Source organism: Leucopleurus acutus (assembly GCF_964270905.1).
Source record: "Leucopleurus acutus genome assembly, chromosome: 9".
Lineage (NCBI taxonomy): Eukaryota > Metazoa > Chordata > Mammalia > Artiodactyla > Delphinidae > Leucopleurus > Leucopleurus acutus.
The window spans coordinates 16,712,120-16,726,390 of record NC_139144.1 but is presented as its reverse complement, the minus strand read 5'-3'; the positions used below and the strand labels follow the sequence as shown (position 1 = coordinate 16,726,390).

The 14,271-nt window shown below is 45.7% G+C and overlaps 1 protein-coding gene across 2 annotated transcripts in view; it reads left to right on the top strand.

The window, feature by feature from the left end:
- POU6F2 (POU class 6 homeobox 2) overlaps positions 1-14,271 on the top strand; it is a gene marked incomplete at its 5' end in the record, with an annotated part of 451,958 nt that overhangs the window by 434,719 nt on the left and 2,968 nt on the right. For both annotated transcript variants that reach the window (XM_082846261.1, XM_082846262.1), the window contains 2 exons: positions 3,420-3,588; positions 12,507-12,675. In XM_082846261.1, coding sequence (XP_082702387.1) covers positions 3,420-3,588; positions 12,507-12,675 — 338 coding nt within the window. The remainder of the gene's footprint in view (positions 1-3,419; positions 3,589-12,506; positions 12,676-14,271) is intronic.

The following is a 14,271-nucleotide window of genomic DNA, read 5'->3' as shown; positions in this document are numbered from 1 at the left end:
ATCTATTTTTGTTGAATATGTTAAACATCTCCAGCAGTGCCAACTAACACAAACAAACCATCGAAGGCAGCCTGTGAGAGGCAGCAGGAAGTATAAAGCTTTTCAGACTCAATCCTGTGCCTCCCTGTTTCTCATTGACTGTGTGGGATGGACATCGTCCTCTCCTTCCTTCTCTGGATAAAGCAAAGCCCCAGGCTAACATGAACTGCCCCTTCACTTTCCTCTTTTGTGGACTCTCTGTGCTCTCAGCCAGTATTAATCTGCTAGAAATGCCATAACCATAAAATCTTGATTTTTGACAACTAAGAACCTTTCAGAATTTTTATTGGTTCTGAAGTGTCTGGTTGAACTCTGGAGGGTAAGCAGGACCCCAGTGTCCTAAAACATGCTTATTTTCTTTGGAAAAAATACATCTTTCCTAGATTCTTAGATATCTTAGATTCATCTCTCTAACTATGTAGACATAGAACAAACCCCTAAAAGATCTATTTTACTTTCTTCTGGAATTCCTTCTCCTGCGTAGCTTAATGCATAAGCCATAGCTTGCTTGAGTGACTCCTCAATGAGATTGCAACCTAGTCATTTTACTGAGTTGTGTCTGAGGAAGAAAAATTTTAATTGATTATTGTCTTTTCCAGTTCCTTGATGGTACTTTGCCACACCCAGGGCCAGTTTTTATTGATGAAATGGTAAAACCAAAGACTGGCTCATTCAGTAACTCCAAACTGTACAAAGCTTTTGTCAAGTAACAATATTTAGAAGGACAACTCAATAGGCTAGAGGGGGTAGACTGACATGCAAATATCCATCACAATTTATTAAGCAAATTAAAAATAGATTTCATCTTCAGTGTGCATTCCTACAGAATAAAACTTACTGGATTCAGTTGTTGATTATGTGCTCAGCAGACTGGCTAATTACTTTAGGCAGATGCTTGATGCATATTAAATTGGGTTCCGTGTCAATTACAACTGTCTTCAGTTCACAGTCTTTGCACAGTGGAGTAATAATAAGGCTGTTCACTTGAGATGTAACTGCAGACAATTCTGGAGCGGGACACCCTGGCATCCTGGAAAGAGCCCTGAACTGTGAGGCGGGAGCCTGGATCCTAATGTTCAGCAGACTCGTGGCCTAGGGACAACCATTTACTTCCTGTAATCACGCCAAGTGTCTCTGCCACATAGAGATACCACGTGAATGGGAGAAGCAAAAGCATCACCACGGGGAACCAGAGGGGAAATAACTCCTGAAGCACATTTCCAGAGTAGCACTTGACTAACAATTGTTTGAAAGTAAGATGTTAATTGATGGTTAAAAACACTTTAGGGAATTAGAAAGACTGACAATCCCAGGTGTTGGTGCCGATGTGGAGCAACTGGAATTCTCATACGTTGCTGGTGAGACTGTCAAAGGCTGCCACCACTTTGGACATCAGCTTGGTAGTTTCTTTAAAAGGTAAATAGGTGTTTATGGTATGACCCAGTCATTTCCACAATTCCACTCCTAGGTATTTACATATAAGAAATGAAAACACAAGGTACACACAGAGACTTGTACATCAATGTTTATCACAGTTTTCTTCATAACAGCACCAAACTGGAAATAACCCAAATGTCCATCAACAGATGAATGGATAAACAATCTGTGGCATAGGTATACATACAGGTATACGCTATATATAGTATTCAGCAATAAAAAGGAATGAGCTACCGATACATGCAACAAAACAGGCGAATCTCAAAAACGGTATCTGAGCAAAAGAAGCCAGATGCAGAAAGAGGACATGCCGTACAATTCCATTTTTAGAGCCATGCCAAATGGGTCCATTATGGCAGAAAGCCAGGAGGTAAGGGAAAATTGATCGCAAAGGGGCTTAGGGAATTTCATAGAACGATAGGAAGGTTCTGTATCTTGATTATGTGGTGGTTTCACAGACGTATACATTCGACAAAACATCAAAATGTTTGCATTAAATGGGTGTATTTTATTATGTGTAAATTATATCTCGGTAAAGTTGAAAGAGAAATTGAACACACACTGGGAAAGCAGGGACAAGTGTGAAGTTGAAACCTCCTGGGCTGACTCTTAGATCCCGAGGAAGTGGTCAAAGGTCAGTGCCTGATTTTGTGTAGTTGTGGCTCTTCCACCAAAGTTCAGGGCTTGGCCTGATTCTGCCCCCAGTCTGACTTCCTTTTATAAAAACCTTTTATAAAGACCTTCCTACACCTCTGGGAGTGTGATGATGGCTATGAAAGCACTTTGTAAAGTACTCTGTCCAACCAACAAAGGTGGCCACTGCTGAGGCTACCTGTGCACCTGTGCTGGGTCCTGGGCTGCCCTTTGTGTCAGCTTCCTAGAGGGTCAATACATGGGTGGAGACCCCTCCCGGGCATCTAAGTGGACCCGGCACCTGCAAGCGTTTCCCTTTTCTCTCTTCTTCCTCCCCTCAGCTGAGCTTCTCAGCTCTCAGAACAACAGCACTTTGATGACCTGTAAAGGAGTCATGAGCACATGGACATAAAGACCACCTTCCTTACGGCACACAGAGTTTTTCAAAAAGTGAATTGTTTCTTGAGGCGCTATGACTAAGAGCTCAAGCCCTGGGGTCAGACTTCACGGGCCCAGAGACCAGATCCTCCCCACCTGCCAAAGGGACTGACCAAATCCTTTAAACTCTCTGTGCCTCAGCTTCCTTGTTGGTAAAGAAGGGGTCAAAATCATACCCACTTCTCAGGCTGACGTAGGAGTGAAATGAGAGGGCATAAAAGTCCCGAACAAAGTGCTGGCACAGAGTAAGACAGTGACAGCAGAGAGCTACAAATATTAATCAGTACTTTTGTCCTGACTGCCCCAATTTCTTTCTTAATTTCCAAAGGATCTTAGAGAGCATTTTTTCCGACTCCACAATAATACACCCAGACTCTTCGGTCTGGGAGAGCAGGAAGTTCCCATATACACTCAGCCTAAATTGGAACTTTCCTAAAAACACCAGTTACCTAAGACAAAATGGCTGGGCACAGCCTGCCTTTGATATTGCGGTTTGCATTCCGAGTTGATGGGAGGTGTTATATTTTATCTATACGTTCTGGAGAAGCCTGTCAAGCACACTGTAATTGCATGAACAGGCACAAAGAGTCCAATGGCACACCGTGGTCAGGAAATGTAGAAAATTGGGTGCTCCAGCAAGCTAAGTAAGAAATTAATAATATATTTAGAATTACTAATAAAATGCCTGTCAAGACAGCAGCAACATATTATATACAAAAAAAAAAAAATCCTCCCTGTTGTGTAGGGTGTGTACTCTTCCAGAGAAGCGTATATTCTTGGAAATGATTCAACCCCAGATGACACTTCTGTTCCCTGGCATTTCCCTCATAGTTTTTCATGCCTTTGTGTATTTTTTACATCCCCCATTGTAGCTCCACCAGCCCTCCCAGACGTCGGTGGGTCAAGCGGCCTCCCAAAGCAGCCTTCTGCACCTGGCTCACAGCCAAGCAGCCATGTCTCAGAGCCCCGCCCGGCAGCCGTCCTCTGCTTCCTCCTCATCTTCCTCCTCCTCGGCTTTGAGCGTGGGCCAGTTAGTCAGCAGTAAGTATCCCTCCTGGCTCAGTTAAGCCATGGTGGCCTTCTCGTTGCCTAATTGCAATCTCTCTCTCTCTCTCTCTCCTCCCACCCCACCTGTGCATCCCTACATCCCTTCCTCCCTCCCTCTCTTTCTGCTTCTTTCAAGTTGAACAGGAATTTCCTGGCCCCGCTGGGCCAGTATCCGGATGAGGTCCATGCCCAGGGCCAGACGGTTCCTTGGAGAAGCAGGCCCCCCGACCCCCTCAAATGTGTACGTGGAGGGGCCGTTTCCACCTCAGGCGCCTTCTGATGTGCTGAGTCAGTCCGGCCGCTTCAGAAGCGAGAAACTGACCAGCTTTCAGGGCACGAGCCACAGAGCTCAGAACTGAGATAGCCAGCAGCTGGCACTCGGCCGGCAGGTCAGGCTGCCTTTCTGTGTGTGTGAGGTCCCCTGCCATTCCATTTGCAGGTGTCAGAGGAAATAAGAGAAAGCACCTGTGGGCGGGGAGGGGGGATGTGCGCCATGAGCCGCCTCCAGTGGTGCGAGGGGAAGCTGCATGGGCGGAATCCAGTGAGAAACCTCTGAACAACCGTTCACAAAAGAACCGAAGGCTGCAAGTCGGCTTCCCTGAGCGGGCGGCACATACACATTTTAGAAATGGTATTTGGCCCTAGGTGAAGACAGCATGTGTATCACATGCAAATAGAAACACATAGAGATGAACGTGACAGTGGTCTAATTTCACGTTGTTCACCTTTAGTGCAATTTTTACTTATATATAAAAATGACAGAATATGTGCAGAGATTATAATTCTCCAGGCACCAGATATCCAACAGTTACGGGTTTAAAGGCTAAAGCACTGCAGAGGCATCTGTGCCATAAAACAAGGACACATGTAAGTATCTGTGTTTGGTCAGGTGTCATGAATGACCTGTTATAACAGGAACAGTAGGGACTCTCCATATCATAGGGCAAGTCTGGAAATGCAAGGCAAACCGGAGGGTCGCTGTGTCTTCCCCCGACAAGCGACACCCCCGCCAAAAATATATATGTACATATATACATGTGCGTACATATATGTGTGCATATATACATAGATATTCAATTATATGGATAACTCAGGCAAGAAAGATGCTTGTGGAATGGAGAAGAAAATGAGAGATTATGGAAAGATTAAAATGCCCAAGTACTTCAGTACACTAGCCTGGATGCTCTTGATTTTAAAAATGGGTCAATACCAAACAGAGTTTCAGGATTTGATGGAGTTTGCCATCAGCCTGTTGTTTTAAGTTGTTTAGATATATAACTCCTCTCATTTGGGCCAAAAAAGTCTAGTCTTACTCGAATAAACTCATAAAAAATTAATTTAATTATAACCAGATTTTTTTCCCCAACAAAGAAACTCCTCATAGGGTTGTTGTGAGAAGAGATTCAAACTTTGTTCCAATTTGCTCTTCTGCAAAAGCTTCTGTAAAACACTCTATTTCTAAATAGCAGCGAGGTCATAAATTTACAATAGACTGTTAAGCTTTGGTCCTGAAAGAAAAGGAACGGATATCAAACATCTTATAGAGAAGAAATAAATTAAATATGAAATGTTTAAATATGAAAAGTACAAAATACCCCACGAATACAGTATTTTACGCAAGGTAAACACTCAATACATTTTGGATGGACAGAGAGGTGAATGAACGGATAGATGGACAGACAGATGGATGGATGGCACTGGATTCTATCTTGCCATTTGTCTCAAGCTGGGCAGGAAAGGACTAGCCTTTTCCAGAGCTACTTAATGGGCCAAATGAAAGTTCAATTGCACAGTGGCCAATGGGCTATCTAGGTTCTACGTGCAGAATGAGTGAACCTTGCACATTGCGTATCCTTGATGAGAAATATACAGAACTGGGGAAAAGAGACTCCTTTACCACATGCACTTGAAGCAAGAACCTGCAAACTCATACGCAGAAGCTGAAAGAGGAGGCTTCTCTGGCAGATATGAGAGGGTCCAGGGGTACCACTGCCGGGCGTCGCACTTTACACAAACCCATTGCTGGGCTTACAACTGCTACGGATTTTGAGCATGTTGTTTAGTTAATTCCCTTCTGTCTCAAGACCCTACTAGAGAATGAATAGCACCTGGAGCATGTTCTGATGCTGATTACCACACCCTCAACAAACCTCTGTTTAAGCCTCCTTTTGCAAAGTAGGGTTTTCAAAGCACTTTCACTATTTTTCTGATTTGAATACTCACAACAAGGTAATATAAATTGTCATTTTCAGATATTGAAGCTGGCATCAAATAGATCCTGAAAAGTACAACCCATCTCGACCATCTTATGTCAGAGAGGCCAGATTCAGGCTTAGTTGAGAGACAGTGTGTGATCAATCTCCTGGGTGACAAAGCCAGAAGGATAACCCAGACATCCGGACTCAACGGGTCATACACGTTCTACACAGCACCGCTGCCTTAAAAGACAGGGTGCTTTCGCATAAATTTTATCCAGTGCGATTTGAACGATAAACTCTATCAAATCACCTAAATATTCTTCAAATAATTTTTAAATGCCTGAAGCCATGTCTTACAATTAAAGCACAAGCTTTTTCTCTGAGCCAATATGAGAAAAACTAGACATCTTGCATATTTTGAAATTTATATTCAAGCATGAACTATGCATTTAAAATTACTTTTTTCTGAGATTAAACTTTACCAAATTTGCAAATAAGCTAATGTAGGGAGACCCGACCCCATACTTCAGATGGAGTTGATACACGGATTAAATTACAGGAGGGAAAAGCATGTTTTAGTCAGAGGATGTCAACTTAAAAATAAAAAATAAGCTTTTTGAGCACCATGTATATGCAGGCACAGAGATAGATATTAAGAAAGCAGAAATAAGCTAGATGTGGTCCCTGCCCGGGTGGAGGTCATGAACTGATAACAAAGAAACACAGTTACAATAAAGGGAAACAAATGCTATGGTCAATGTACCAACAAAGACTATGGCAATACAGGAGAGAGTGAACTCAGTTTTGGAGACTGAGACAGAACAGAAGGACTGGCTGGAGTAAATAATCCTTGAATTAAGTGGGATGGTGAATGGGTCAGCAAATCCCTCCACTAGGCCAAGGCCATAGTTCAAAACAGGTCAAAACGGATTTGAACCTGTGGTCAAAACCTTGGTGAATGGACCCTCACAGGTCATGGGCAAGGTTGCCTAGTGCTGGGCCATCTGCCATTGCTCCAGATCAACTGGAGTGGGTGGATCGTCCATAACCTGCCCTGCTCCAGGCAAAAGAACACAGGGTTAACACCAAATAGGCACACTCCTTAAGACGTCTGCACATGTGTTCACAGCACCTGCACAGCCTGCCCTGTGTCAAACCTTGCTTGGTCTCCTCAGTCACCAGGGCTAACTGTAGTTTCCACAGCAGGGCTTTTGGAAAGCCTAGAAGAGTCAAACAAAAAACAAAGCCCCAAAATGACTTAAGATTTACACAGTTACTGTTTAAAAACGGGTGGACGTGGGACTTTTTTATTCTTTGATGGATTTGGTTTGGTTTGGTTTTTCAGGACACTTTTTTTTTTAACCCCTGGCCTGTAAACTTAATTCTTAGACAGCAAAGGGACTGAGAGTTAATATCAGAAAAACCCAAACTATAAAGTGAACATAAAGATGCCTGGTGATAGCTTATGGCACAGTGGAACCCCTGATTCACTTGATCAGTTTCACACCGTTTTCCACAACTCAATGAAGTCACCGTATTGCAAGCAAGCTGTTCTCCCAAATTGCATTGCACGTTCCCAAATGGTTTCTTATTTCTCAGAAATATTTGGTAAATATGCCCATTATTTGCTGTGAGAGAAGCACTAAAAAGCAGATGGATGTTCAGAAGGCAGTTAAGTCATACTTGGCACCTTCTTTATAGATGCATGTTTCTCCTGTAACAGTCCCACAAGCAGAGGTTGTAGAAGGAAGATGTGGATGGATGGCAACTGTTCGACCCATTTAGCAAAAGCCCCTTACACTGATGTCCAGGTGAGCAGTTGGAAGGAGCTAAATTTTAAAAATTAAAACAAATATCTGTCCTGGTCCGTCCTGAGTGCTCAATTCAGTATGGGCCCAGTGACCATGCAACCAGATTCTACAGAACAGGTTTGTGTTCATGCAATTTGCATTTAGCTCCCAAAGAACTCTTTTATTTTTCAGCCCATGCACTCCGGATTTGATTTGGGAAAAACGTCATCATTATCCTTATGAATCACTGCCAACATTCAATGCCAGTGTATTATAGATCTCCAGGCCAGTCAATCCCTATGTAGGCTGATCTTCTGGCTCCTTTAGCAAGGCTCAGGTTCAGGGAGAACTGTGGAAGTCATTGCCTCCTGACTTTGTACTTAACATACTGGGCCGACAATCTGGAGCAAACTTCTATAAGAGGTGCACTTCTTCCTCAGTGCAGAGAAGTCCCAGACTGGGCTTCCCTAGAGCTGGTTAAAGATGCTGGATCCACCTTGTGGGGGACCTGAGGGTTCCCTCTGAAGTCCCCATGAAGGTGGCCTGAGATTCATCCTTAAAATGAACCCAACCTCCCCAGAGCCAGAAGGAATGACATGATGGAAATAGAAAAAGCATATAACCCTTAATGAAGAGGAACTGTCCAACAGTGGAGAAGAAAACCTCAAGAGTTTAAGACAGAAACTTTGGCACCAAAAAAAAAAAAAAGCATTAGTTTTTTTGTGAATTCGAAACATCTTACAGACACCATCTAAGGCGTTCTCCCAATGTGGGAAGACATGTCCCACATGTTGTAATCAGGGTAAGACTAATATTTGTCCATGGGTGGACCCCTTCTTTGGATGTGGAGACTTCTGTAGTCCTGGGATCCATGGAAGGAAACCATAATAATACATGGCGCCGTCTGGTTTTTACGGATGAGAACAATAATATAAAGAAAGCCAAGCAGCTCGTCTCCAGCAATCAACAAATTGCACAAACAATGAGACACTGGTTTCCTCTCCCCAGACCTTTGTCTAATAGACTGTCACCCTGTCTAAATTTCACCAGAATTCCTAACTTACCAGCTCTAGAGGTAGAACCAGGAAGAAGACAAGAGTGGGAAATGTGCGAGAGGAGAAAGAAGGAATCAGCTTCCTGGTGTGATGAGTGTTTGGGGCCTCACAGAAGTCCAAGGGCTCAGGGGGCAAGGCTCCCACCTCTCTGAGCTTCAGAGTAAAACTGTTGATGATCCGCACAGCTGCTCAGGGCAAGGGGATAAGAGACCATAGCTTTCTTTTTGACTCTGGTTATTATCAGCGATCTGGCCAAAAGCCACTTGCACAATCACACACAATGGATTTAGTCGCTGGTCTCAAGGAACTAGGGAGGAGATAAACAAAGGCAGCAGAAGGCAAGGCAGAAACTAGAATAGACTTACACAAAATTGTATCCCAGGCATAAACCTGCCCGGTGCTGCGCTGCCAACTCTGGTGGCAGCACAGACCCTGGGACTGGAGTAGACCTTGGAGATCCTTCCAGGTCACCTGAATCCTTCAGTTGATTCCTGTTGATCTAGAGATGGGACTAATGGAAGGCAACAGATTTACTTCCCACAGGAGCTACTTAGCTTGGCTCAGAGAAAAAATCTCCCCCCTAACTCCAGACTCCAACGGCCACCCCAGCCCACTGGTCCCAGTTGTTTGCCAGTTGCCATAAACAGTGAGGCCAGGGGTGGAGAAAGGCAAGGACGGGGCACCTGCCCAGCAGTCTTTCTGGCCCATCATCTTACCCAAGGTGGTAGAGCAAGTTCTCTGTGTAGTGGAACCTGGTGAATAATGATGGTAAAGGGTCGAGTGCAGGCAGGTAAAGGGTCGACATGCAGAGGATGCCACACCCAGACTCGGTCAGGCCAGAGCCGCAGCGAAAGCCTCTGTCTGTGGGGTCAGTGGGTCCTCTGCCTCAGGATCGCCTGTAGTACTTGTTAAAAATGCACATCCAGGGTCCCATCAGGTGACGCCTAGACCTACCTAATTAAAAAAACCACTGTCCCAAAAGCCATATCGTTACAAGGAAAGTCTCCGGCTTCCATTTTTTCACCCTCAGTTTTGAACCTCCGCTGCCCACGTTTGCAAAGCCATGAGTTCCTCTTCCTTCTCTCTTGGAGAGAGGCCAGGCCCCACTCCCTATGCTGTGCTATACCAAGTGTCCCTCTGTGTTCTACACCAGACCTTCTCAACTCTTAGTTTATTATTGCGTCCCCGGCCTACGAGGAGCCCATTTAGACTTTCCTATCCTCGCTGCCCGCCTTCCCCTGTGAAATGTTAATCTCACAGGGATACCGCACATCGGCTCTGTTTATGTACCTCGGTCCTGGGGGGACCACATCCAGAACCAACTTCCGCCCCCTCGGGAACGCGTGCTGTAAACGCAGGGTCACCACACAGGTTCAGCAAGGCCGCAGGTCCGGCGAGGGCTGGGGAGTAGGAACTGAAGGGGCGGCCTGGACCAGGGCCAGCTGACTGACTGCTCCCGAGGGCAGATGCGGACCTGGCGCCACCAGAGCTTCTAACGTTTCAGAAGAACATGACAAATCTAAATGTTTCTTTAGAAATCTCCCAGTGTTTACTGTCGGCCAGGAATTCCCCCATATTGTACGCACTCGAAAAGCTGAGTTTTATTTGCAAGCTGCTCATTTGCAACTTCTGCTCTAGGAATTTTTTTTTTTTTTTTTTGCAGTACGCGGGCCTCTCACTGTTGTGGCCTCTCCCGTTGCGGAGCACAGGCTCCGGACGCGCAGGCTCAGTGGCCATGGCTCACGGGCCCAGCCGCTCCGCGGCATGTGGGATCTTCCCAGACCAGGGCACGAATCCGTGTCCCCTGCATCGGCAGGCGGACTCGCAACCACTGCACCACCAGGGAAGCCCCTGCTCTAGGAATTTTTAAACGAAGAAATGGAGGAGGGGCTCAAAGCTGCTGTGTGTGTGGATGGGACCTCCCGGAATCCTTAGCAAACCCTCCAAGCTGCTCCACGCTGGTGGGAATTAAGATCCAGAGGGCAGCTCCCACCAGGCACAACCCAAACAAGTCTGTTAATCAGATGATGCCGGCCTTCTGGGGTGAAGTTGGGGAGAAAAGCAGGGCTTTAATTAATCTCAACAGCCAAATTAGTTTTATTGTCACCCTCTGCCCCCGTCCATGGACATAGATTCTTAATGTCCTAAACTGAAATATTCACCACTCCCAGCACAGGCTACCCCTCGCCCCCTACCAGCCCCCCCCACCGCAGGCCTCCACCACGCTCTGCCCCTCCCCTGCATCTGTGCCCGTCTGCACCCTGCCCCCACTGACCAGAATATTCTCTGAAAGCTGCTCACTGGGTAAGACCCAGATGAATCCTCCCTCCTGTCACCGCTCCCTTCTCTGTAAATTCCAGTGTGGGTGCGACACTACTACTCCTTGAGTATACGCAACCTGGTATTTTTCTCTGTTTCTCATTCGTAACGTTGAGCCCCAAATCCCTGTAGACAGCAAACTCCACAGAGGCTGGAACTGTCCCTTCTCTTTCTCTTGTTCCTTCTCTCCACTCATGAGGGCTCCTAGGAGTCACTTAAGAAATACTCAGAGACTAACTGCAGTTATTATACCACTTTCCACCCATCTTTCCTCCATGAAATTATGCTTCATGATGTGTAAAAATTCTACAGGACTTTGTTTTTATTGAAAAGATACGGGTACAGCGTACACCTCCATGGCTGATTCTGTCGACAGAGTGCATTTCCCCTATAATGAGAGAATCTATACAAGAAGCTCCAAGGCCCCTGCCACAGATATTAACATCTTTATTTAAAAGTCCTTGAACAATTGGTCCTTGGGGTACCAATGTATTTCTTTTCATGATCACAGGAGTTTCTATAGCCCGAGGCCCAGAAGACTAATATGGTACACCCCAGTTCCTTAGACAAGTCCTGTAATTGACTGAAATTGTTGGCTGATTGTGCAGAAAGAGGAAGAGAGAAACTTTTCACCTAAGTCCGGGGAATGAGGTGAAGAACAATAGAGTCAGCTTGCAGGGAGAATGGCTTCGCTCCAGGCAGGATGGAACAGTCTTTTGAAATCTTCCACCATTCTCAAACCATGCTGTCTCCAGCTTGGTGTGTGCTTTCATTTATCCAGAGATCAGTAGCCGGAGGTGGGGGTGGGGGGATAGTTTCATTCTCTGGCTGTTGTGTCATTTCCCTTGATAAGTCCTAAATTGACCGAGTTATGTGGCACCAAAGGAGCCTTACTGCAGTAGGCATTTTTTATTCTGTGCCCTTTCAGGGGACAAAGGTGTCTGTGTCAGGAGATTGTTATGCGGGGTGGGGGGAGACTGTTAGTCTCACAGCTTCATAAGCATGCTCTTCTGAGGGGCTAATGTGAACATAATAAATTAGGCAACGTTACCATCTGTTAGCCTGGCTGCAGCAGTGATCAGGTACAGGAAAAAACAAAATACTATTTTTTTTCAAGGGCAATTCTTAGCACTAAAGCGTCCAGCTAAGACATTTCAAATGGAAAACTTTCCATCTTTATATTTTTACATGATATCTGAACATATTTATGGGCAAAATGGAGTCGCATCCCCCCATAGCTGGTGCCCCCCTGCCCCGGCTGCTGTCTGTTAAGCGGGAAGGAGCTCGCTCTTGCATTGTGGAAGTGGCAGGGTAGGCTTGCCGTGGTCTTATCTGGGACAGGACTACCTTGAAGGATGATTTGCGCAGGTGGAATGAGTTGAGGATGGGGGCTTGAGTGCCTCAGCTGGCAGACAAAGAACGTTCTGCGGTGTGGCTTCCCACCGCTCTGCTATTAGGAACCGAGCCACTTTCTCCTCGGCCGTCAAGAACGCGTAGCACTGAGATGTGCGTTGACGCATTGATCCTATTTTTTGCAAACATCTCCACAGATCCTCAGACGGCAGCGGGTGAGGTGGATGGGGTTAATCTGGAGGAGATCCGAGAATTTGCCAAAGCTTTTAAAATCCGGCGCCTGTCCCTTGGCCTGACCCAGACTCAGGTGGGCCAGGCTCTCAGTGCCACAGAGGGCCCCGCGTACAGCCAGTCGGCCATCTGCAGGTAACCCGTGCCCACGCGCTGTCACCCCTCCTGGCTGGCCCGGGCCTCGTCTGTCCTCTCGGCTCAGATTTTCTTCTTCGGGTGGGCCGAGCTGGAGGGGTGGAGTGTGGGAACGGAGTCTGGGGTAGCTGTGTGTTGGGATTGGTAATATTGACGGAAGTGGAGTTGCTAAAGCAGACTTGGGGGCCTGGCTTGATAACTCCTGTCAACTCACAAAGAACTTCCAAGGCGGTTTCATTGGAAATACACACCTTCCCCCCACCGGGGGGCCAGAGGCTTCTGAACCCACCGTCCTACGCAGCTGAGATCCACTGTCTCCTGTCTGTGGATTGATGTCGTGAAGCTGCCAGTCCCAGGTGGTGGTAATGCTCCCACCATTTCTGCTCAAGGATGGCTATCCGGATTTTCCAAGAAAACACACCTTAAAAAAAACACATATTAACCATCCTGTGACCACAAAGGAATTTTTAACTTGCCTTGCCAGACATAAGTCTAAAAGCACATTTTTAAAAAAGAAGCAGCTGCTTTCCATAGCTCAGAAAAGGGTAGTGAGGGTTTGGCCTAACCTCACCCTATCCTTCCCGAAATTAAATACATAAATGACAGAAGCCAGCCTTGGCTGTGTTTGAGTTGATCTGGGTCAAGCCGCCAGAAGCAGACCCTGTGCATGCATGTGTGTGTTGCACTAATCCCATGTTTATGCATGAGGTGACAAAGCACTTCGGTAAGAGCTTTTTCCTCTTGGGCAATGTCTTATGAGTCCTCCTACATCAGGAAAAGCCAAGAAACCAACTCTAAACTCATTTAAGTGGATTTTGTTCTTGGTGATCCATGAAATGCTGTCTTTTTATCTGCTCTTTATACTTTTAATGTATTCCCCAAAGGACAGAAGTGTACTTTTCCTGCAGTTTAAGACTAAGGTTATAAATAACATCAGTATGGGGTAGGAGCTTGCAGCTCACATTTTGCTCAATGATTTTCCATAAAACCCATTGATTGTTGTTAAATACAAAAAGCGCCGTAGGATCCTCTCACTTCTCTGGCCTCCCCTACTGTTTTTTCTTATAAGATACCTCCCTGTAGAAAATAACCTTTATTCAGTCTATACAAGGATACTACTGCTGGGAAATTTGTTTCAAGGCTTGTATATGTTATTCCAGACAACATGTACCGAAGCATCAGCACTAACGAGCAGTATCAAATGATATGAATACCGTTGCTCCCTGTTGGGGAACATTAACTTTGTTTCATCTCAACAGCCTTGGGATAAAGGCACGCCACAGGTTTTGAGGTTGTTGCCCATGTGCTATCGTTGCTGAAGTCCTCTTTGGCTTATTTCTTAGTCCTGAAGTGTGATCTCCTTTTCGTGGCTTAAGTGCTATCTAAGGTTTTCACTAACACACGTAATGTTTCTTGGGCATTCCCAGTCAAATATGTTGATTTCTAAAATCTTCCCCTGGGGAAGCCAAGAAATGCTACGGCCGAAATGAAAAGCAGCTTTGGGAATTCACTGTCTAACAGAAGATGGCAGATGCCCTGACTTCTCGGCCTCTCTCTAGCTTCTAGTGTTTCAGCGGGGTAGTTTTCGGAGCTAAC